Here is a 24,525-nt window from a genome sequence, read left to right on the forward strand (position 1 = left end):
TCACCAGCCTCTTCCTTCTGCTCTCCCCTAGATGCTCTACAGTGTTCTACTAGACTCCAGTTCTGAAATAGCTAATTCAGACAGTTCCTGTCTATTTAAGAGTTGTTCTGGAGGGACTGATTCCTGGAGCTTCCTATTACACCATCATCCCACAATCCTCAACACAAATGTTTTGCTAGGGTCCAGTGATTCATTTTGAAAAAACTATGTACCCTCTACCATGTTTCAGGTTGACATCAAAATCTCCACCATGTCTAATGATGCATTTTCTAGCATTTTGCCAAATTTGACACTTTAAAAATTAGCCCAGTTAAATCTAAATATCAGAGTGATTTTGATACCCATATCTCACATTTAAAACTCATGGACTGGCTCTTCTTTAACAGGTAGAAATTGTACTGTTCCTTTTTCTGTTATTTACATTCCACTTCCCTGTATGTATAATCTTACTCTAATTGTATTTTTACACTTGATATCTATTTTGTGGGCTCACTCCACCATATTTCTCTGTCACACATACACACATGCAAACATGTATTCCCTAAAACATTAAATTTCTAAGTGTTAAAATAGCTGCTTCTGGATTAAGTTATCAATACAATTATTAGTAGCCCAAACTTATCAAAACTTATAAACCTGACACAATTATTAAACATAAAAAGTAAAAATTGATAGGGTATGTGTCTCTTGATGAAGTGAGCTTTTATTTCCATACAATCATGGATAATATTACTTATTTAGGGAAACGGACTTTGGCCCAGTGGTTAGGGCATCCGTCTACCACATGGGAGGTCCGTGGTTCAAACCCCAGGCCTCCTTGACCCGTGTGGAGCTGGCCCATGCGCAGTGCTGATGTGCGCAAGGAGTGCCCTGCCACACAGGGGTGTCCCCCGCGTAGGGAGCCCCACGCGCAAGGAGTGCACCCGTAAGGAGAGCCGCCCAGCGCGAAAGAAAGTGCAGCCTGCCCAGGAATGGCGCCGCCCACACTTCCCGTGCCGCTGACGACAACAGAAGCGGACAAAGAAACAAGACGCAGCAAAAGTACACAGAAAACAGACAACCGGGGGAGGGGAGGGGAATTAAATAAATAAAAAAATAAATCTTTAAAAATATATATATATATATATTACTTATTTATTCTTTTAAGAAAGTTCAAAATTTAGTATCTATTTTTGAGTTTTTATAGACATATGGGCTGAGAAAAACATTCACTTAATAAAGTGGATCAAATTAAATACATTTTGTTACAGCAATAAAGTCTTTGAATTCTTTGAGTTATTCTCCCTCCAATCATTAGTGACCTATCTTCAAAAATACATTTTAAGTGATCTCAATTGGTGTTCCTTTAGTTTTGTTGAAAGCAAAACTTGGAAACCACCTGACTTGTCAAAGGAGTTGTTAGTCATAAGTCATTTAATTTCTAAACTCTCAAAATGACATTTTCATTGTCCCTGTTTATCATGGGGTTTTTTAATACTCTGGAAGAATATGGTACAGAAGAGTCAGGATGGTGAGAGTGGGCCTTTCTTATGGGAAAAGATAATTGCAGAAGGGCAGGCTAGGAAAGAAGAATAAATGCCACCTAACGCACATAAGGGAGCAGAGTAATTTTCTGAAAGAGCATGCAAGGGAGTTGAAGATCTGAAAGTTGATTGCTGTAAAACTGCTTGTGCCTGAATACCTCCTGGAAAGTCTTCCTGTATTGTGCTGCATTATTGTTGCCTCTTACTCTCAACGTGCTAAACTAGTACTCCTTTCCAACATTATTCACTCTGTATATACATATACTAGGCACAAAATATATGCTAGGCACCCCTATTTAATGATGATGCTATAACACCAGCTTCTATTATTTTTTTCTTCAGGAGGTACTGGGGATTGAACCCAGGACCCTGTATTGGGAAGCAGGCACTCAATCACTTGAGCTACATCCTCTCCACAATAAGTTTTAAAGAAAAGCAGAAGTTGACTACAAGACATATATTAAGTAAAACTGACCAGGTACTTATGTAGGATTGACAAAACTTTGAGAAAGCATTGAAGCTACACTGAGGATGACAGCTCATGCCATACTACCTGTCTCCTCAACTATATCCCCAACTGGTCTACTGGGTATTACTTTTCTTTTCTCAACACAGTCACTAGGGCATAAGCTCTCAATCTTTCCTGAATAAATTAAAGGCTCAATCTTTGATGTCTCTGGAGTAATTACTGTTTTAACAAAATGCCACCATATTTTAAAAAAAAACAACTAAAATTTTTTAAAAGAATGCACAAATTTCATATTATATTCATTCAACTTCTGTGATTTTATATTTTCTCCCACTATTTCATTATTCTTGTGTAATGATGAGGACTGAAAATAATTTTATCTAGAAATGACTAAGGACATTTGGTCTAACACTGTAGATTATAGAACCAATTTTCATTTTTTTTTTCAGAAAAATAATAATCCCATTTTAGTGCTCATTATTATCCACTAGAGGGTGCTCATTCAATCATTTTAAAAATTTGGTTTAGGAATGAAGACTAAATCAGTTCATGGAAAGTGCTCCAAGTATGCTTATAAGCCATTTTATTTTTATTCTACAAAATTGAATGATGCGCTGATGGCCTCATATTCTTTCTTGGTCTTGTTTCCTCCATGTCTCTTATAGAAGGGCAATCTGTCATACTTGTCATCCACTGTATGGATATCCTGAATGAAGATCTGTGTTCTGGTGGAAGCAAAAAAGGCTAAAAATACTGAACATAAGGAACACCTTATATTATGAAACCTGTGCACTCATGTCCAACACTGAAACTCTGGACTCTCCAAACAGCACAAATGGTAGAGGAAAAGGCATGGACTTTTAAGTCATAGGCCTAGCTATTTACTGTTAACTATGTCCATAAAAGGGAAAGAGTAATAAATAATTGAAACTACCTCTGAGGATTGTAGAAAGGATTATTTGGAAACTGCTTAAAATTGTGCCTGCCACAGAGTACCATAAACAGTCACTAAAATAAAGAAACAACTAAAAATCCCCCAAATGCAAGGGCAAAGACCAGTGAAGAATGGTCCAATGATGACCCCTTGATACTGATGACTATGCTTATAAGCCTGTGTGCCTGAAATTTCAACTAGGCCTATAGCTGCAGGGTGCCTAAGAGTTACCTACTGAGGGCCTCCATGTTGCTCCAATGTGGCCACTCTAATCCAAACTTAGCATGTAAATGCATTACCTTCCCCCCAGCGTGGGACATGACTCCTGGGGATGAGCCTCCATGGTACCGAGTGATTACTACCAATCATTAGCTGGTGATGCAACTTGAAAAAGCTCTTGAATAAAAGGGGGAAATGGTAAAGACAAACGAGTTTATATGGCTAAGAGACTTCAAAATGAGCTGGGAGGTCATCAGAGAGGTTGCGCTTATGCACCCTCAGCAGGATCCCAGAGAGAGCCAAAGTATATACAACCCCAGGTACTGGTGCTCCTGAGGACAATGGAGACACACAGGCTCTCTGGTCATGGCAGATGGCTCTGGAGTTCAGTGCCTTGTCAATGGGTCCTACTTTGTAATTTGTGTTCCTGAGTGGGATGGAGTTGTACTCAGATGTGACCTTTCTGCACAGGCCTCTTCTGTCACTTTTACTGAACCGGTCATTGGCACTACATTAGTGTATACTCAGGAGACCTGAATCTCTGGACTGGTCACGTGCCCGCTGGGCTCTGAGCCTCAGCAGAGTTGTAACACTCTGGTTCACTGGACTTACCCAGGTCAGCTAACAGGGAGGTGCAGATGGTCAACCACCACACCAGGGAACCAAGAATGCCTACAAATGCAAGCAGGAGAATCGCATCTATCGGCCATGTGGGATCTAAGCCCACTCTCGATTTAGAGGTGGAGTGGACATCACCATCCCAGGGCCCACAGGATGGAGGAATAAAATATGGATTAGAGTAGACTTACTGGTACTTTACTATAGAACTATTGTGACTCTAGCAATGAAAGAAATTATATCACTGATGTGGAGACAGTGGCCACAGTGGTTGTTGAGGGCAAGAAAAGGAAAGAAGAGATGTGATGTGGGGTGTTTTCAGGACTTGGAGTTGTCCTAAATGATATTGCAGGGGCAGATGCTGGACATTATATATCCTGCCATAACCCACTGAATGGACTGGGGTAGAGTGTAAACTACAATGTAAACTATAATCCATGTGTGCAGCAGTGCTCCAAAATGTATGCACCAAATGCAATGAATGTTCCACAATGATGAAAGAGGTTGCTGATATAGGAGTGGGGGGTGGAGGTGGGGGTATATGAGAACCCTATATATTTTTTAATGTAAGATTTTTTGTGATCTATGCATCCTTTTACAAAAGACAATAAAAAATACTCTGGGGAAAAAAAAAAACAAATACTAAAGGTGAGAGACAATGGAAGGGGATGTTGAAATATGCCAGATAAGAAATGATAAAGGCCTATCTAATTAGCAGCAGCAGAGATAGAAAGGAGAAATCCAATTTAAGAGATTTCTCAGGTAGAAGCAACAGTATTTGGTAACCATTTGGGTTTTTTTTTTAATTAGAGAAGCTGTGAAATTACAAAACAATCATGCATAATGTGCAGAATTCCCATACAATACCTCTCTACCAAAACCTTATTCTTATGGATTTTAACGGTGGTAGTTAAGGTTAGGAAGGGAAAGGAAGAAGCCACACTGACTGTGATGCCTCAAGTATCCATGTAGCAAGTGGCAACATACATTTGGAAGGGAAAACTATACTTCTGAGATACGTTTACTCTGTCTAGGGCAACTAAGAGAAGTTCAGAAAACACTTAGAAGTCCGGGACTGTAGCTTGGGAATGAAAGCATATCTTGAGGCCATACCATATTGATAGTTTAAGTCATGCCACAAATGGGCTCACCTGAAGTTATAATATACAGGCAAGAAGTAGAACAAAAATTAAACAGGATACACTCCAACTTTAAATGGGAAACAAATCTCACTTTAAATGGCTGCTCAGAGGGTGACGACTGAGTAAGGAAAATAAAATACTTCATCTTCTCCACTACAATAAACTGAAAATACTGTTTAAAAAATACTGAGTAAATTACTATCTAGATGGAAAAAAAAATGGCACTTGCCTTCTCCTAGAAGTAAATAGACTTTCTAAGTACAATATTATGTCTTGAAAATAAACAGTTAAAAAATAAAAAAGAACCATAAAACCTCTCCTTACAAAAATACTTAATTCTGTTCTTATTTCCTCAGGCCATCTTCATGCTCAAACTACTTTCTAGGCTGGAAAAGAAAGTCTTTGTTTTGCCTTTGGCAAATTTAGCACATGTTTATGCAAAAATGAAATTACCATGAATACCCAACAAAAAGGCAGATGAAGCAGAAGGCACAGCTAATTAAACGGATTTAAAGTTCACTGCCCAATTGGTTTAGGGTAAAATAATTTATAAGTTTGTTTAACCACACTAAATAGGAAAATAACTCTAATTAAAGAGTATGATTATCCAGATTACTACAAAATCTGCAGATAAAATATCTCTCTAAAAATTTTTTTTTACAATCATCCAAGTATGCCTAATTACAGTCCAGGTATGAGGGGCACTACTTATTAGTAGTGTAAGCTCTTGAGCCAGTAAGACTGAACACAAATCCCAGCTCTGCCACTTACTAGCTGAGTGAACCTAGTCAAGTTACTTAAACTCTGCAGTTTCCTCAAGTGAAAAATGGGAAACAAATCTCAAAGTTTGTTCTAAGCATCAAATAAGTTAATATTGCCTGGAACAAAGTAAGCATGCAAGAGATGTTTGGTTATTTAGATATTACAGTTCTTTTATACTTGAGTACCTCTGAACACTAAAACCCTTATGAATTTATTATGTATTCCACTATTCATTCTCTCTTCTCTGTGACGAAAGACATCTAAATAAAACACACAACTTATTCTGAAATAAAATTTTTTACTTTTTGAACTAAAAAACACAATTATAACTAATACTTTCACTTTGCAGTATATATGAATTCTGGAAGCAGCATAATGTGTCCCAAAGTCATCTCTGAACACACCTAAACTTTATTATCTGTATTAGCCAAGACATTTTTTGAAAAATAAATAAATAAAGATTAAAACTGTAAAGGAGAAATGCTAACGGAGTTGATCTGGAATGACAGACAACCATCTAAGAAATTATTGTCTGGACCCCATTCCAGATACTGTTTGTGGCCATGTAACTTTTTTTTTCCTGTGCAAGACACTGGGCTTTCGTAACTTCATGAACAGTACACCCTCTCCTTGCTGCCTTAATGCCTGGTTCCTTAAGCCAAGTTAACTTCTTTCAATAAAGAAGACCTGGTACCTCCTCAGAGCTCCTCTGGTACCCTCAGGCTTTGGTGGATAAGACAAAGTACTCCTCATTGTAGCACCCAATTCCTACCTCTACCATATTTACTGAATTAGAGGTTTACTTAGTTATAATACACTGCCCCTAACCCCACCCCATATGCAAATACCAGACTGCAGGCAGATTGAACATGGGGACTGCCTTGCTTTTTGTATATTCCATAGGCCATGATATACAGTATCAAGTACTCAATGTAATGAACCAGTACAGGAACATTCTAACCAACTGCAAAGCTCATCAAACATACAAATCAAATTTCTCTGACTTATTCTGTGTATTAAACATCTTTCCTATTTCTCTTTTCCATAACACCTTTACAGAATTAAAGTGTGTGGTATGTGTTCAAAATATAGTCAGCCATATACTTAAAGTGAGAAGAAATGAGATAATGAATAAAGCATGATTATTTAGCTTTAAAGATAGTTGTTATATTATCTTCTGAATTTCAGAAACTAGTCAAATATCCCCCAAAGGTTTTTTAAAGGTTTTTTGATTACAGTATAATTTTATCAAACTGGTGAACACTACTGTTTAAAGGACTACTGCAACTGTTCAAAGGGCATAATTTTTGCTTGCGATCACTGCAAAATTTTCCTTCTTCCCCTTCCATTCTCCTATGATTCAATTTCCTCTTAGTTATTCCCTTACTATAGATTAGGAAAGGGCAGCCAAGTTTAGATTTCATTACCTTTTATCCTGATGGCATCCCCTTTCCTCCCCCAGAAAGGTATGACTCACTTTACTCCCTCCGTTCTATCGAAAAGCATCAAGAGATAAGTTACTAACCTTATTGTATCCCAGGCATCTCCAAATTCTTTGGAATACTGTTTTTCAAAATGATCCAACACAACTTTGCAAATCTGTTTTGCAAGCTTCCCCTCTGATTTTGCTTTCAGCTATGATGATAAGAAAAAGTTGGTGACACACACTAAAATAACAAATTTATTGCACTTCAACGTAAGTATTGTCTTTCTTTTTTTTTTAGACTAGACCACTCCTTTAGATACTTACTAGTTCTTGTAATGGGAGCAATACCAAAATACAAAACCTTATTACTAACTTGATCTACTTGGGGAACATAAGAGTTTCTCCAAATGATTATTGCCCAAATAAGAAGTAAAGGTTAAAGCAGTGGTGTTAAGGAAGCTGAGTCAAAAAGAACAAAATTAACTTTAAAAAGTCACTCGGGATGTAAACATTAGGGGGAAATTTCTGCGAAATACGGTAACTATCTTTGCAACTTTTATGTAAATCTAAAAGTATTCCAAAATAATTCAAAAACAAAAAACAAAAAAACCCGAGCCACTCAATTTCCTCTGGAAACTTCCTTGCAATTCAGTTCCATCTACTCTTCCAATAAACGTTTATTGAGGGCCTACTAAGTAATCGGCACTGTTCTAAGTTCTAGGGACACAGCAACAGAGATTTTGCCCTCGAGGAGCTTACATCCTGTTTGAGGGCAACGAGAATTCTGTGAGGTGGAGAGCGGGAAGAGGTTATCAGCCGGCAATGAAGAGTCTTTGGGAGAAAACCACACGGAGCCTTTTAGACAAGCATCAGCGCTGTCATAATTGTAGGGTTAAGGGTTGTGAAGCCGAAAAACCCAGTAGATCTCCAAGGAGCGGTCGAAGGTGAATTTTCCTCATCCCAAACCCCCACCCCCTCCGTCACTTCGGTCGCGGAGAGAAATGCCTGGCTCAGTCGGACGCGCCCGGCCGGGCCCCAGCCCTCACCCGGGTTAGCATGGTGCTGCAAAAAGTTGTCAAACAGAGGGTCTACAATCGCCTAGCATCCGAAAGGTTCCGAGGAGAAAAATAGAAAACTATGATTTCCGGAATCTGCCGAACTTGCCGAACTTGCTCCTAAAGTTGCACTCTTCCGGCTTAACTTCTCGCGAGACATTGCGTTCCCTGAGTTACCGCAGCATCGTCTAAGACTTAGATCCCGCGAGAGACACGCGAGAAATTATTTCTGAAGGTGACTGGTGAAGGTGGGTGTTTCCTGGGCTGTTGGGGTCGGCGTCTGCTTCTGAGGGCGTGGCGAGTGTCTAGGGACGGATGTCTTAGTTATGTGGACAGGGCTCAATAAAAATGAAATCTTTGTCACTGTACGCTTGGTTGTATGATCCGTTTTTTAAAGGCGAAGCTAATTATTAAATTAATCTACCAAATCTAATGACTCTCTTAAACCCATATATCCAGAGCTCAGAAAATGAATGGGGTAGGTATGGGGAAAAGAAACTAAGGCATGTGCATTACTGGAGTGGGTCCATGGGGTGAGAAGGTGAACGGCTTAATATGATTGAAATATACATGTAAAGTACTTAACACTAGTAAACAGTTAACGCCCAAATGTTAGCTGCTGCTGTGTATTATTTTCGCTATTATGATCATTATCATGTTCTGGTACCAAATGAGTGAAGAATAAAATGATCCTCCACAGTAGTCTCTCCACTCACCTTTACAAGAATTACTGACCCTCAGGAAGGTATGTGTGTTTCAGCCTTTCTGAAGAGAATGGCAGTTTATTTGTACTGTCACTAACATTGTAGGGGTCCCCGGGGGGGATGTATCAGGAATCATGTCAGGGAAAATTTGTACTTAATATGTTTCTCTGATATTTAATAAGAGTCATTTTGAGTCGGTCTTTGATGCTCATTAAGTCAATATAGGTGTGTGCAATAATATAAATATATCAGGGAAAAAGATAAATCTCATGAACAATAATGTGATTTGGAGCTTAATATATTTATTTATAGATATTAATATAATTTATTTAGGAGGCTTAGCACAGAAGGTTGCATTTAATGGACTAATATGGTGGTATTACATTTGCGATTTAGAAATATGAAACAATAAGAATCATATATACACTGTTTTGTTTTGAAAAGGCAACATATTATGCTTGGAAAAAGGTCATATTAATGTTCTATTTTTAAATTCTTTCAGCATATCCCTATTTTTCTAATTTTAAATTAATGGTTATCGTAGAAAACCTAAAAAATTTTTTTAATGATAATGAAAGCTAGGCATTATGCCACGAAACAGATAATTATACCAACATTTTGATGTATTTCTCTAATTTTACACATTTTCCTAAAGTATCATTAAAAATTCTTTCTATACATTTTTAGTAGTTGCATCATATTAGATGGTTGGAAGGCATGTTACTTAGCTGTTCCCTTGTTATTGATAAACATATTTGCTCATGAATCTTTGTACTTCCAAATATCTCCTTATAATTTCTAGTTATAGCTTCAGTTTGAATAGGTTTTCAACTTTTATTAGCTATTATATTCCTTTTGTAAGTTATTTGCTGATGTCCATTTATCCATAGGTGTCTTCTTGCTATGTTTACTATGGTTATATAGTAGATGTTAACTATGATATATTTTAAGGACTTCTCCAATTCTTCTCATAATCCTTTGTCTTTTAGGTGAAAATATTTGAAATTTTTAGGCAACCAATTGTTTGGTTATAATTGGTTCCATTGATTTAGGCTTGAAAATTTCTTCCTAAACAAGGGAGCCATATTTGGCCCCCCTTTTATAGTTTGATCTATTTATTTAGCAGTTTTATGGTGATATATTCATATACCGTATAATCTATCCAAAGTGTTTATTCAGTGACTTTTAGTATAATCACAACGTTATGCATTTATCACCACAAAAAAATTTAGTACAGGGAAGCGGACTTGGCCCAGCGGTTAGGGCATCCGTCTACCACATGGGAGGTCCGCAATTCAAACCCCGGGCCTCCTTGACCTGTGTGGAGCTGACCCATGCACAGTGCTGATGCGCGCAAGGAGTTCCGTGCCACACAGCGGTGTCCCCCACATAGGGGAGTCCCACACGCAAGGAGTGCACCCCGTAAGGAGAGCCACCCATTGCGGAAAAAAGTGCAGCCTGCCTAAGAATGGCACCGCCCACACGAAGAGCGGACACAAGATGATGCAAGAAAAAGAAACACCATGCTGCTGACAACAACAGAAGCGGACAAAGAAAAAGACACAGCAAATAGACACAGAACAGACAACTGAGGCTGGGGTGTTGAGGGTAAGAGGAGAGAAATAAATAAATAAATCTAAAAAAAAAAAGTTTAGAACAGTTTCATTACTCTGAAAAGAAATACTCCACATGCCTTAGCAGTCCTTCCCTAGCCCTACATAACCACTAATCAAAATCTTTAAAATTTGATTTATATTTACATTTTATATAAATGGAATCATACAATGAGTAGTATTTTGATTCTAGTTTCTTTCACTTAGGATAATGTTTTTTTTTGTCTGATATTAACATCTTGTAGTGCTAACATACTAGTTTGATCTTTTTTATATTTAAACCCTCAGTCTATCTAGAATCAATATTTGCCATCATGAAAATGTTAGTGGATTCTACCCAATCGACCCCAAATGGACACTGAAGAAAAAACAAATCTCCACATTGCATTTTAGTATTAGCATCTGTTAGAAACTACTGCATGTCACAAATACCAGAAATTATATTAGTTTATTATTACTATTATAGTGCCAGAGAATGAAGGGGCTTAAGGAATTAGTGAGAGGCAGGGAAATGATTTTTACATACTTAGGCATACTTATACATACTTATATTGTACAGTCAGCTGATCGTGAGGTATTTCAGAACAAATATACTTTATAGGTTAAAACTATATCCCATGGAGCAGGTTTAGCTTAGTGGTTGAGTGCCTGCCCTGCATGCACAAGGTCCCAGTTTCAATCTCTGTATTACCTAAAGAAAAAAAAAATGAAAACAAAAAAATCTATATCCTATACTAGCTGTTTTAGTTTGCTAAATGCTACCAAAGTAATAGAACAGAAATGAGCTTGCTTTAAGAATGGGGTTTTTTTTAGGTTAAAAGCTTACATTCTGAGGCCATGAAAGTGGCCAAATCAAAGCATTATCAAGAGATGATGTCTCACCAAGTCACAGCTATGGGCAATCAGGCACATGGCAGGGCTTAATGGCAGAGTCAGCTCATCTCTCCCCTTTTCTCTCTCTCTTGGGTTCACTGATTTTGACTTCTGGAGGCTTCTGCACTGTGACTTTTTTCCTGTTTGTGACTTATTCCTCTGTTTATAAAGGATCCAGTAAAAGGATTAAGACTCACCCTGGGCTACACCTTACTAGAGCAATCTAATCAAATGACTCTTAACTGATCTAACCTAATCAAAAGTTCCCAATAGGTTCAATATAAGAACACAATTTTCTGGGGTCCACATAAAACTCAAACCAACATACTATGTTTTATGAATTTTCATATCATCATGTCTCACAATCTTTCATGTTCATATATATGTAAAGGTTTATGTTTAAAAGGGTTAAAATAAACTTTGTCATAGAACAGTCTTAAATCAATAGAACCCTTAGCTCCTTAAAATAGATGGCAGGAACAAAACAGAGTAAGTAGCCTGTCTTTAATGCTAGAACATAGCATAGGTGTAGCAGTTTTGGACTTTCATCTCAGTGGGGTAGTTTACTAATAATTAAGGCTCTCATTTTATTAGTTTAGGTGCCAAAGTGGTATGTACAAACTCTGGAAAACAATCCATTGAGATTGGGAAGTAAATGTAATAACTTTCATTTTCACCTAATATTTTTTAACTTCTTTTTTATGTATTTAAAAGGTACATCAGTACAGGAGGACATTTATATAACAAATATAAATGTATATTGAGACATGTTTAAAAAGTTTACTGATAAGGATGGGCTATTACAAAAGTATGGAGATCACTGACTCCCGTATCCTAGGCCTCATCAATGCACAGAAGGAATTTGCAACCCTAAACAAGCAAATGATTGAAGTTCTATTTTCCCTTTAATTATAATCTCATCTGTTTCATTAATGGAAATTCATTTCTGATGTCTTATTTTTCCTCAAAAATCAAACTGATATTATTCTGTTTCTACAAAGCTGCACAACCATTTCTATTTTGATAACCTATCCATTTATGTAAATTTTGAAATATCTGAGTATGTTCTTTAGATCAGATAGGATATATTTTTCAATAAGTGGTATAATGGAGCCACCGTTTCAAAGCATACTCTATTAGGAGAAAAAGTTAGGTATTAAAGCCAAGGATGATAAAATTTAGAGGTTAAAGCTTAATTTGTACATGTATTTTCACTCTTGAAAAACTATTGCATCACCTAGAAGCATCAGATTTCTTTAATATGGAATGTGAGAAATTGAAAAACTTAATTTTAAATTTGCAGAAAACATAGGACTTAATTTATACAAAATTACAAATTTGCTTCTCCCCACTATAAAAGTAAAATGAAATTAAGGAAGTAGTTTGAAAATTCAAAGAAAGACACAACCAGTAACTGAAAATCACTATTAGCAGTGTGGAAAATTTCTTTCTTGTGTTGTTTCTATCTTCAGTTTTATACTTGAAATAAATTACCTATTATATTGTGTATGTATATATTTTGCATATACACACATGCATTTTTCACTTTGAAGTCTACAGAATTCTTTTTTATTTTTATTTTTTTAAAATCAATTTTATTGATACATAATAATAAAGCATACTGTTCAAAGTGTACAATATCAGTGGTATTTGGTATAATCACATAGTTGTGCATTCATCACTTCAATCATTATTAGAGTATTTTCATTATTTCAATAATAATAAACAAGAAAATTCTTCACCTCTCAATCTCTCTCTTTCCCCTGCTGTACATAGCTGCCATTTATGACTATTCTTGCACAATTATTTATTTATTAAACAGTTTTTATTGTGATATATTCACATACCATACAATCTGTCTAAAGTGTATAATCAATGATTTTAGTATAATCACAATGTTGTGCATTTACCATCACAAACAAATTTAGTATTATTTCATTACTTGAAAAAAAACCTCCACACCCTATAGCATGCCTCCCCTACCTCTACATAACAACTAATCAAATTTCATTCTTATAAATTGATTTATGTTTACATTTTATACCAATGGAATCATACAATATATTACACAATGCATTTAGTTCATAGTAATGCAGTCATACAGTATTCGTCCTTTTGTGTCTGGCTTGTTTGACTCAACGTAATGTCCTCCAGGTTCATCCATGTTGTCATATACTTTAGGACTTCATTTCTTCTTACAGCTGCATAATATTCCATCCTGTGATGGACACCTGGATTGTTTTCAATTTTTGGCAGTCGTGAATAATACTGCTACGAACATCAGTGTGCAGGTGTCTATTCGCATTCCTGGTCTCATTTCTTCTGAGTATATACCCGTAGTGATGTTGCAGGGTCATATGGCAAATCTGTATTCAACTTCTTTAGGAACTACCAAACAGCACTCCACAGTGGCTGTACCTTTCTGCACTCCCATCAACAATGAATGCATGTTCATCCGCATCCTAACACTTATAGTTCTCTGTCTTTTTAATAGTGGTCATTCAATAGGCTTGAAATGATATCTCATTGTAGTTTTTATTTACATTTCCTTAGTCATTAGTGATATATTTCAAACATTTTCATGTGATTTTTTTTTTTTTTTTTTTTTTGCCATTTGTATTTCTTCTTTGGAAAAATGTCTATTCACATGTTTTGCCCATTTTTTAATCAGGTCATTTGTCTTTTTATTGTTGAGTTGTGACACCTTTATATATCATGGATATTGAGCCCTTATTGGATCTAATTTCCAAATATCTCCCATTGAGTCAGCTGCCTATTCACCCTTTCAACAAAGTCCTGTGAGGTACAAAAGTGTTTCATTTTGAGGAGGTCCCATTTATCTATTTTTTCTTTTGTTGCGTGTGTTCTGGGTGGACGGTCCAAGAAACCACCACATACCACAAAGGTCTTTAAGATGTTTCCCTATATTTTCTTCTAGGAATTTTATGGTCCTGGTTTTTATATTTAACTCTTTGATCCATTTTGAGGAGATTTTTGTTTAGGGAATGATATAGGTCCTCTTTCATTCTTTTGATTATCCAGTTCTCCCAGGACCATTCGTTGGAGACTGTTTTGTGTAAAATGGACATGTAGGTTTGTCAAAAAACAGTTGACTAGAAAGTTGAGGGTTTATTTCTGGACTCTCAGTTCTGTTCCACTGATTAATCTGTCTATCATTGTACCAGTACCATGCTATTTTGATCACAGTAGTTTTGTAATATATTTCAAGGTGAGGCAGTGAATTTCCTCCCATGTTGCTCTTCTTTTTTAGAATGCTTTTGGCTATTCGGGTTCAATTTCCCTTCTAAATGAATTTGATAATTGCCTTTTCTATTTCTCTAAACGAGGCTTTTGAAATTTTGATTAGTATTGCATTGAATCTGTAAGTCAGTTTGGGTAGGATTGACATCTTCAGGATATTTAGTCTTCCAATCCATGAACACAAAATATCTTCCCATTTGTTTAGGTCTGCGCTGATTTCTTTTAGCATTGTTTTGTAGTTTTCTGCATATATGTCCTGAATTTCTTCGGTTAGGTTGATTCCTAGTTATTTGAGTCTCTTTGTTGCTATTCTAAATGGATTTTTCCTCGATTTCCTCCTCAGATTGTTCAATACTAGTGTACAAAAACATTACTTATTTTGGCATGTTGCTCTTATATCATGCCACTTTGCTGTACTTGTTTATTAGCTCAAGTAGCTTTTTTTGTACACATTCCAGAATATTCTAAATATAGGATCATGTCATTCACAAATAGTTTTACTTCTCTTTTCCTATTTGGATGCTTTTAATTTTTTTTGACTAATTGATCTAGCCAGAATTTCTAATACATTGTTGAATAACAGTGGTGACAGTGGACGTCCTTGTCTCATTCCTAATCTTAGATGGAAAGTTTTCAAATTTTCCCCATTGAGCATGATGTTGACTGTGGGTTTTTCATAGATGCCTTTTATTATAAGGAGGAATTTTCCTTTTACGCCTATCATTTGAAGCATTTTTATCAAGAAAGAATGCTGAATTTTGTCAAATGCCTTTTCTGTATCAGTTGTAATGATCATGTATGTTTTTTTTTTAACTTCAAATTGTTAATGTGGTGTATTAACCTGATTGATTTTATGTTCAACCAGCCTTGCATATCAGAAATAAATCCCACTTGGCTCATGATGTGTAAGTCTTTTGATTTACTATGGGATTCAACTCGCCATTATTTTGTTGAGAATTATTGCATCTATGTTCATTGGAGAGATTGGCTTGTAATTTTCTTTTCTTATAGTGTCTTTATTTGGCTTTGGTATTAGGGAGATGTTGGCTTCACAAAATGTGTTGGGTAATTTTCCCTCCTCAAATTTTTGGAAGAGTTTAAACAGGCTTTGTGTTAATTTCAAATGCTTGGTTGAATTCACCTGTGAAACCATCTGGTCCTACACTTTTCTTTGGCGGGAGACTTAATAACTGATTCAGTTTCTTTGAATGTAATTGGTTTGTTAAGATCTTGTATTTCTTATAGTGTCAGTGTAGGTTGTTTGTGGATTTCAAGGAATTTATCCGTTTCATCTAGGCTGTCAAGTTTGTTGGAATACAGTTTCTCATAATATCCTCTTATGATTATTTTTATTTCTTTGGGGTCAGTCGTAACTTCCCCCCTTTCATTTATGATTGTACTTATTTGCATCTTCTCTCTTTTTTTCTTTGTTAGTTTAACTAGGGGTTTGTCCATTTTATTGATCTTCTCAAAGAACCAGCTTTTGGTTGTTGACTTTCTTTTTTTTTTGTTTTCAATTTCATTTATTCCTTTTCTAATCTCTATTATTTATTTCATTCTGCTTGGTTTGGGATTGACTTTTTCTTTTTCTAGTTTCTCTAGTTCAGTTAAATCTTTGCGTTTAGTTCTTTCCTCTTTTTTAATATAGGCTTTTAGGGCTTAAAATTTCCCACTCAAGACTGCCTTTGCTCTATCTCATTAGTTTTGATAAATTGTGTTCTTGTTTTCATTTCTCTCAATGTATTTACTGATTTCACTTGCAATTACTTCTTTGACCCAATGATTATTTAGAAATGTGTTGTTTAGCCTCCACACATTTGTGAATTTACATGTTTCCTATTATTGATTACCAATTTCATTCTATATGTTCTGAGAAAGTGCTTTGTGTAATTTCAATCTTTTTATAGTTATTGAGAGCTGCATTGTGCCCCAACATGTGGTCAGTCCTGGAGAAAGATCCATGAGCTCTTGAGAAGAATGTATAACCCACTGATTGTGAATGCAACATTCTGTATGTTTGTTAGGTCTAATTCATTTATCATATTGTTCAAGTTCTGCTTCCTTGTTAAACTTCTGTCATTTATCTGTCTAATGATGTGAGTGGTGTGTTGAAGTCTCCAACGATTATCTTAAAGGTATCTGTTTCTCCCTTCAGTTTTGCCAGAGATTTTCTTATGTATTTTGGTGCACCCCGGTTAAATGCCTAGATATTTATGACTGTTATTTCTTACTGGTGGATTGTCCCTTTTATTAATATATAATGGTCTTCTATATCTTTTGTAACTTCTTTATATTTAAAGTCTGTTTTGTTTGATATTAGTATAGCTACCCTTAATCTTTTTTGGTTACTATTAGCATGGAGTATCTTTTTCCAACTTTTCACTTTCAGCCAGTTTGTATCCCTGGGTCTAAGGTGAGTCTCTTGTAAGCAGCATATGGATGGCTCATGCTTTTTTTTTTTTTTTAATCTTTTGATTAGGGAGTTTAATCCATTCACATCCAATGACATTACTGTAAATGCATTATTTACTTCCACCATTTTAATTTTTGGTTTTCATATGTCAATTATACATTTTTGCCTTTTTACTATTTTGGTTATTCTTTCTTCTGTACTCTCCTCCAAGCCTCTATCTCCCATCTTTTTTCTCTCAGGTTCTAAAGCTTCCTTTACTATTTCTTGCAAAGATGGATTCTTTTTTTACAAACTCAGTGTGTTTATTTGTGAATGATTTAAACACATCTTCATATTTGAAGGACAGCTTTGCTGGATAAAGAATTTTCAGTTGGCAGTTTTTCAGTATCCTAATTATTTCATACCATTGTCTTCTCACCTCCATGGTTTCCGATGAGAAATCTGCACTAACTCTTACTGGGCATCCCTTGTATGTGATAGCCTGCTTCTCCCTTGCTGCTCTCAGAATTTTCACTTTGACATTTGGCATTCTGAGTAGTATGTCTTGAAATAGGTCTATTTGGATTTAATCTGATTCTGATATAGTGTTTCTTGGACATGTAAGTTAATTTCTTTCAGGAGATTTGGGAAATTTTCAGCTGTTTCCTCAAATACTCTTTATGCCCTCTTTCCCTTCTCTTCCCCTTCTGGAACTGCCATGATGCATATGTTGTTGCATTTCATGTCATCATTCAACTCCCTGAGCTCCTGCTCAATTTTTTTTTTTTTTCATTCTTTTCTCCCTTCAATTTAAGCTGCTCTGTCTTCAGTATCACATATTCTTTCTTCTATCATTTTGAGTCTGCTGTTGTATATCTCTACTGTGCTTTTAATCTCACTTATTGTGTCTTTCAGTCCCATGAGTTCTGTTACTTTTCTAATTAGGATTTCAAATTCTTCTTTGTGCTCACTCAATATCTTCTTGATGCTGTTTATATCTTTAGCCGTATTGTCTTTAAATTCATTAATTAGACTTTGGAAATTTATGTGCATCTCATTAATTAGTTGTCTGAAATCTTGCATCTCTTCTGGGGCTTTGATATATTCTTTTTCTTGGGCCATGTCTTCCATTTTCTTAGGATTAGTTGTAATTTTTTTGTGATGTCTAGGCATCTGTTGGGATGGCAATTTACTCAGATGTTCAATTTCTCTCCGTTTTGTAGGGATTTAGTGGCAGAAGGCTATGTGTTACTGATGCTATTTCATTTTTGGTTTAAACTGGATCATTGGGATTGTCCCTGTTAGTTGCTCAAAACTGGGTTCTGTACCCAGTAATGGGTTGCATACCTGCTTCCTAGGCCCTTGTGGAGGGATATTATAAAGCCTGGAAAAAGCCTTACTTTTCTCATATGCACTTCCTTGGTCTGTCAGCAGAGGCACTCTTTGGCAGCCCTCTCAGTTCAATATCTGGTCAGACTGTGTTGCTGCAATACACAGAGACTGGATCAATGTGATAGAGGTTCCTGCCTAGAGGCAAACAGGCTTATAATTCAAACTTTCTCAGTTTTCCAGACTTTGCTGGTAGGCCCCTCCTATTTGCCAGTAGGAAATAATTCCATTTTCCTCTGCATCCTCAACAATCAGTCCAGGTTAGTAGAGCAGGAGATTGGGAGGGTGGGATTTCTTTAGTCCCTTGCAGCTCCAGGGCAAAAAATGGTACAGTCCCACCCAGCCTGGAAGGGCTGGTGGGACACAGCAGACCAAATTGTGGGTCAAAAGCTGAGTCTGCCTAAGGCTGTGTCCCTCTCTGTCCCCTTTCCTAGGGTGGTGAATCTCTGGAGTCCCCTTTTTCTATAGCGGGCCCAGAGTCCTGAGAATTCTAACGTGTGTTTAATGTGGGGGAGGGTGCCAGTAATAGGTGCCGCTGGTTTTAACTCACAGTTTTGCCATCATTCTTCTCCTTTGACCCCCTCTCTTCTGGGTGGTGTCCAGTCTTTGCCTGGTGTCCTAAATCATGGATTTTTTTCCAAGACATTTCAGCCTGTCCTCTAGCTATTCTTCCAGAATATTTTTAATAATTAAAAATTAAAAATATATCAGTTGTTCAGTAGGTTTAACAAAATAATCATCTAGAATCATTATGTGATAAGACACTATTTTTAGCTGCCTTTAAAATGACAACATTCTTTCCCATATATATAAAAACTTGCCCTGAGAAAAATATAACAAAAAATGCACTATTTTCATCTACTGAATGAAAATGTCTTTCACCAATCATATCTCAAAATCCTTATCTATTGTATTGTCCAAAGAAAACATTCAAATCTACCAAATGAAAAAAGAAACAGAATACTAATATGTATTATATTTATTGTGTGAAAATGTAAGAATTCATGATCATTAGGAGTAAGAATGCATTATGTAACAAAGTAGCCATTTGATGTTAAAACCGAAGTAGCTATACAAAAGATTTTTAAACGTATTTTTAGGATACTTTAAGGATACAAATTAATTTTGAGTGATAAATATTTATTACATTTTTGTCATATTTAATTTCAAAATATTTTCATTTATTCTCATTAGTAGATTCTTAGTTATTACTTTACACTACATTAATTACCAGGAGAAAACAATTTTTACAGATTATATTTACTCAGACTAGATGAATATTAAAAAGATAACAAAAGTATAAATTTCATTTTAAAAAATGAATAAATTTATACATTACAAAAAGAATCAAAAGATGTACAAATACTTGTTTTCCTATTAATTCCAGTTCAAAATTTATGTGCTATCTTCTTGTTTTGCTTTACCTTACCACCTATCAAATTTAAGTTATGAATTTTATATCTGGAAAAGAATGCTTTTCTTTAATCAGTAGCCTATATTAAGTCCCATATATGAAACCCCAAGAAACATATATAAGGCTGAGTAGAATTGTAAGTGATCTGATAATTGAAAATTCAGTTAAAAAATGTGTTGCTACTAAATAATACTTGAACAGCAAATAATATTAAACTGCATAATAAGTACTTATTAAATTTATCCAGATACCATTATATTTATTTTCAGTGCAAGCTACCAAACTGATTAATTTTAACAAGATGGGATACAGGAATCATTCTCTGCATAGTACTCTCAGTTTGATATAAATTATGTATGCTTTCAGTTAAATGCAATATGATGCATTGATTACTTAAACTATATATCCAAAATTTTTTCTATATGCCAGATGAATAGAGAATTCTATGGATGTCACTAATAAATGTAAGAAAAGTGCTATTTTAAATTGAGAAATTACTTTGTAATTGTTGCTTTTACAAAAGCAATTTTGAACCAGTATTTTCATTCTTATTGCTTTAATACTAAAGCTATTTCTTGGTTATAATACACAAGTTTCTGAAACTGCAGTAGCTCTTTTAGTCTTTTTACCTTTAAAGACATAAAAGAATTAGAATAAATTAAAAGAGTCATTGCAGCTTCTGACAAGGCAGTGACAGAGAGAAGCACTTTGATCTCTGAAAGCCTCAAATTTAAAATATATGTTTACTGGGATTTTCATTATGAGTTAATGTAACTTTTTATTAATTTAAAAAACATTTAGGTCATAAAGTTACTCAAATCTCTTTCATTTATTGAAACCAAAAAAGGGTTTAACAATAAGGATAAAAAATTGAATTCTAGCTTTGGGAAGTACTTTTTAAGAACATAATTTCGTACAATAAAGATCTGAGAAAAAAAAAAAGATCTGAGAATCTGCTTCTTTAAAAAAAAGGTAATATTTTAAAATTAGTTCAAATTAGGATATACATTTCAAGAACAATACTATTGTAAAATGTAACTTTACACCACATAAATATATCCTGTTTGTATAGTTAGCCACTGACAACAATTAAAAAAAAAAATGTATAGAAAAGTGCAAAATCAGTATCATAGTAACTAACATTCTTAAACAAAAGTTTTAGAAAAATATAAAAGTTAAAATTTAGATTATAAATCCCCAAAGTGCCCCATACATGCACATGTATCTTACAAAAACAAAAAATTCTAATATATAGAAATACAGACTATCAAACAAATAGTAAAGAAAATACACAGACTCCATTGGCTCTTCTTCTGAAGAGGTTTTCCTTCAGAAATATGCCCATGAGGAAGGATATGTAAACAAAAGAGTCAACTCAATCTTGCAAACTTGGTGCAAATGTCCATTCTGTGTACTAGTCACTTTACTTCCTTTCTTTTTTAACCATGAAGACCATGGATAAGCAATTATCACATCACTTATATTCTTGGTTTTTAACCTCCCCATTGAAGTAGCAATAGTTATCTTGCCAGTCATCAATGTTCAGAATTTTTCTTCTTTGAGACAGAAGAAAGTCCTTCAGTTCATCTTGCCCTTGCTAAGAGGGCTCATTCGCACGACTTGGTTATGAGATCACATCATGAGCATCACTGTTAGGTCTCTGCCGCACAGCCAGGGGAGGCAGTGGCTTCCCATAGAAATCTATGAAAAGAAGGGCAATCAACACACAAAACAGTTATGGTAAATCCAGACTTTTGAAACAAATCATTATTTTCCAACTACCACCTTTAAAAAATAAGACATCCTGACATGGTAGGTGATGAATGGGTTGGGAAAATAGGAAAAAAAAAAAAATCACAATCCAAGAAAACTTGTATAAATTCCAAACACAACCACAAGGGTAAATTCCTCACTCTAGATTAGAAATTAATCTTTACTGGACTAAATAAAAAGCTGCACTGAATGGATTTATTATTTTATTTTCCAATTAGACATTCACATTAGAACAAAACAAATAAGAAATTGTACCTATTACTAAAACCCAATAAGTCAATATTTATAAAACCCAGCTTATCCTATTGTTCACTAGGCACTTTAGTAGTGTTAATTATTCCAGTGTTCTTCTAAGTAGGAATCTTTTACAACGATCCTTTTGTTTAGTGATTTGGGGCATATTTGATACAAAAAAAGTCTTCTCTTACACTTTATAATAAATTCCTATGCCTTAATTTTCATAAATTGGCTTATAAAATTTAATGGCCTATGTAAACCATAAGTAATTACTTTCTAGCATATTACCTTAAATTTATTCTAGAAACATGCACTCAGGATCACTTGAAATAAATATATCAAAAATGTGGTAGGGAAAATAAACTTTTTCACAACTATAAATTCAAATCAACTACTAAGGTACAAAAATGCCCTAATAAATTTTAATGTAAAAGTATAACATAGTGGCTTAAAGGTATGGGTTTCAAAGCTGAACAGATCTAAATTTAAATCCTGAGTCTGCCTCTTTCTAGCTATGTGCCCCATGGATTTAGTTCCTTGTGCACAAAATGGGGATATTGTTGCCTGTCTCACAAGGCTAGAGTGGGTACTAAAAGGACATAATGTACATAGAGTGCTTAGCAATATGCCAGACACAGGGTATTTACAGTTATTATTAAAATATTCAAATGATAACAGAAACACTCAGTTTGATTAATTTGAAGCATGCATTTTCTTATTTCCTGAATTAAAAATTAATAAGAATTTTAATACATAACAGAACTCACGACTAAACCAAAGGCTAATATTATGTTTTCTAATGTTTACCCCTAGAATTTAAAAATACTCCTAAAAAAGATAAATCAAATGCATATGGCAATGTGTCTTTTTCCTCCCAAAGAAGCTGGTTTATTTCTGCAGTTGATTTTGCATTATTTCTTTATCAGAAAATTAAATCATTCCATAAAAAGTTTCTTATTGCCTAAACTAAGTCATATAAATGAGTATTAATGCCCAACTGAAATGATCAACTTAATTGTCAAAAGTTTGATAAAGGGCTTCAAACTTTTTTAACATGGAAAAATTTGAGAATTACATGCAAAAATGTATTTTCCCTTCATAATTAAAAAGTTTGAAAATATTCTTTAGTTCGTACATTTAGTATTATGACTAACAAAATCTTTAATCTCTTTCTCATAAGACATAATATGTAATATACAACATATTGATAAAGTATGGATTGAGAGTGTAAAGTGAATATGTATTTTAAAAAATTTTTTATCCCCCCCGCCTTGCAGCCCGTTTGCTGTCTGCTCTGTTCATTTGCTGTGCATTCTTCTGTGTGTCTGTATTTTTTATTTTTATTTATTCCCCTCCACACTTGTGGCTTGCTTATTGTTTGCTCTGTGTCTATTCACTGTGCACTTTCTGTGTTTTTACTTGTCTCCCTTTTTCTCGCGTCACTTTGCTGAGTTGGCTCTCTGCCGCGTGTGGGCCTGCCTTCACAAGGAGGCCCTGGTATGCGAACCTAGGGCCTCCCATAGGGTAGACAGGAGCCCAACTGATTGAGCCACAGCTACTTCCCTGTATTCTCTTTTAGTCTCTTCTCTGAATGCAGATCTTACTTTGTTACACTGAACAAGGGTTGTAGGCAATAAAAGCAATCAGAAAAGTAGAATCAAATTGATATGAAGGTAAATGTCTAAAATAAAAAAAAATAAGAATCTTCCTTAGACATTCCCAGTCTGATTAAAGCAAATTGTTTTTCACCTGAGTGTATTTTAAGTGTGCTATTTGCAGTCAACTTTTATCTACTATAGTTCATGTATATGTTATCAACTTGTCATCAACTTTTTCTTTTTTAAAGATTTATTTTTATTTATTTCTCTCCCCTTCCCTCCCCTCCCCCATTGTCTGCTCTCTTGTGTCCATTCACTGTGTGTTCTTCTGTGTCTGCTTGCATTCTTATCAGGTGGCAGAGGAATCTGTGTCTCTTTCTTTGTTGCATCATCTTGCTGCGTCAGCTCTCCATGTGTTCGGCGCCACCCCTGGGCAAGCTGCGCTTTTTTCACACGGGGCGGCTCTCTTTGTGGGGCACACTCCTTGCACGTGGGGCTTCCCTATGCAGGGGACACCCTAGTGCGGCATGGCACTCCTTGCATGCGACAGCACTATGTGTGGGCCAGTTCACCACACGGGCCAGGATGCCCTGGGTTCAAATCCTGGACCTCCTATATGGTAGGTGGACACTCTATAAGTTGAGCCACATCCGCTTCCCCCATCAGCTTTTAATCAAGATGCTGCTGTATATAAAGGAAAAGAAATGTATTCAAAGTTAGGGTAAAGAGGAGGATGCAATTACATAATTGTCACTTATCAGCATCTCTGATGAACATCTCATGATAAACCCTAAAAATTATTTAATGTAAGCTTTTTGAATGAAAAAAAAAAGTTATACTGGCTTTATCTCCATTAATGAAAGTGGAATTGACTTTTATTTCCTTTTTTTTTTTAACCCAGGTTACTGTGATTGTTAAAATTTATTGGTAATAAAGATATTTAAAAACTTGTGAAGTTACAGTGTTTCCCCTCTGCCCTGGAAAGCTAAAATTTACTGGCACATACTGAGAATTAATTGAAAAACTGGATACGATGGCCTTAAGCTTAAATATTCTGACTCTTTCCTAGGAGTTTTAATTTTAAAACCAACAGAAAAATGAGCAACACAAAAAAACAACAAAA

General features: G+C 35.3%; 3 protein-coding genes across 6 annotated transcripts in view; 1 reads left to right on the top strand and 2 right to left on the bottom strand.

Moving 5' to 3' along the window:
* The window catches only part of NSUN3 (NOP2/Sun RNA methyltransferase 3), a 95,452-nt gene extending 87,175 nt beyond the window's left edge, over positions 1–8,277 (bottom strand). For all 3 annotated transcript variants that reach the window (XM_058296032.1, XM_004446644.4, XM_058296031.1), the window contains exons 1-2: positions 8,140–8,277; positions 7,193–7,302 (exon numbers count right to left, since the gene is read on the bottom strand). In XM_058296032.1, the coding sequence (XP_058152015.1) occupies positions 7,193–7,302; positions 8,140–8,151 (122 nt within the window). In that variant the 5' untranslated portion in view covers positions 8,152–8,277. The remainder of the gene's footprint in view (positions 1–7,192; positions 7,303–8,139) is intronic.
* Positions 8,278–8,327: 50 nt separating this feature from the next.
* Positions 8,328–24,525, top strand: part of STX19 (syntaxin 19) — a 92,169-nt gene continuing 75,971 nt past the window's right edge. Inside the window, exon 1 of the transcript XR_009185595.2 lies at positions 8,328–8,396. The gene's annotated coding sequence lies outside the window, so the exon portion shown is untranslated. The remainder of the gene's footprint in view (positions 8,397–24,525) is intronic.
* ARL13B (ARF like GTPase 13B) overlaps positions 19,345–24,525 on the bottom strand; it is a 102,366-nt gene continuing 97,185 nt past the window's right edge. The window contains exon 10 of one of the 2 annotated variants that reach the window (XM_023591460.3): positions 19,345–21,495. In XM_023591460.3, the coding sequence (XP_023447228.1) occupies positions 21,419–21,495 (77 nt within the window). In that variant the 3' untranslated portion in view covers positions 19,345–21,418. The other variant, XM_023591474.3, reaches the window with a different exon arrangement.

This window comes from Dasypus novemcinctus, chromosome 4 (assembly GCF_030445035.2).
Source record: "Dasypus novemcinctus isolate mDasNov1 chromosome 4, mDasNov1.1.hap2, whole genome shotgun sequence".
Classification (NCBI taxonomy): domain Eukaryota; kingdom Metazoa; phylum Chordata; class Mammalia; order Cingulata; family Dasypodidae; genus Dasypus; species Dasypus novemcinctus.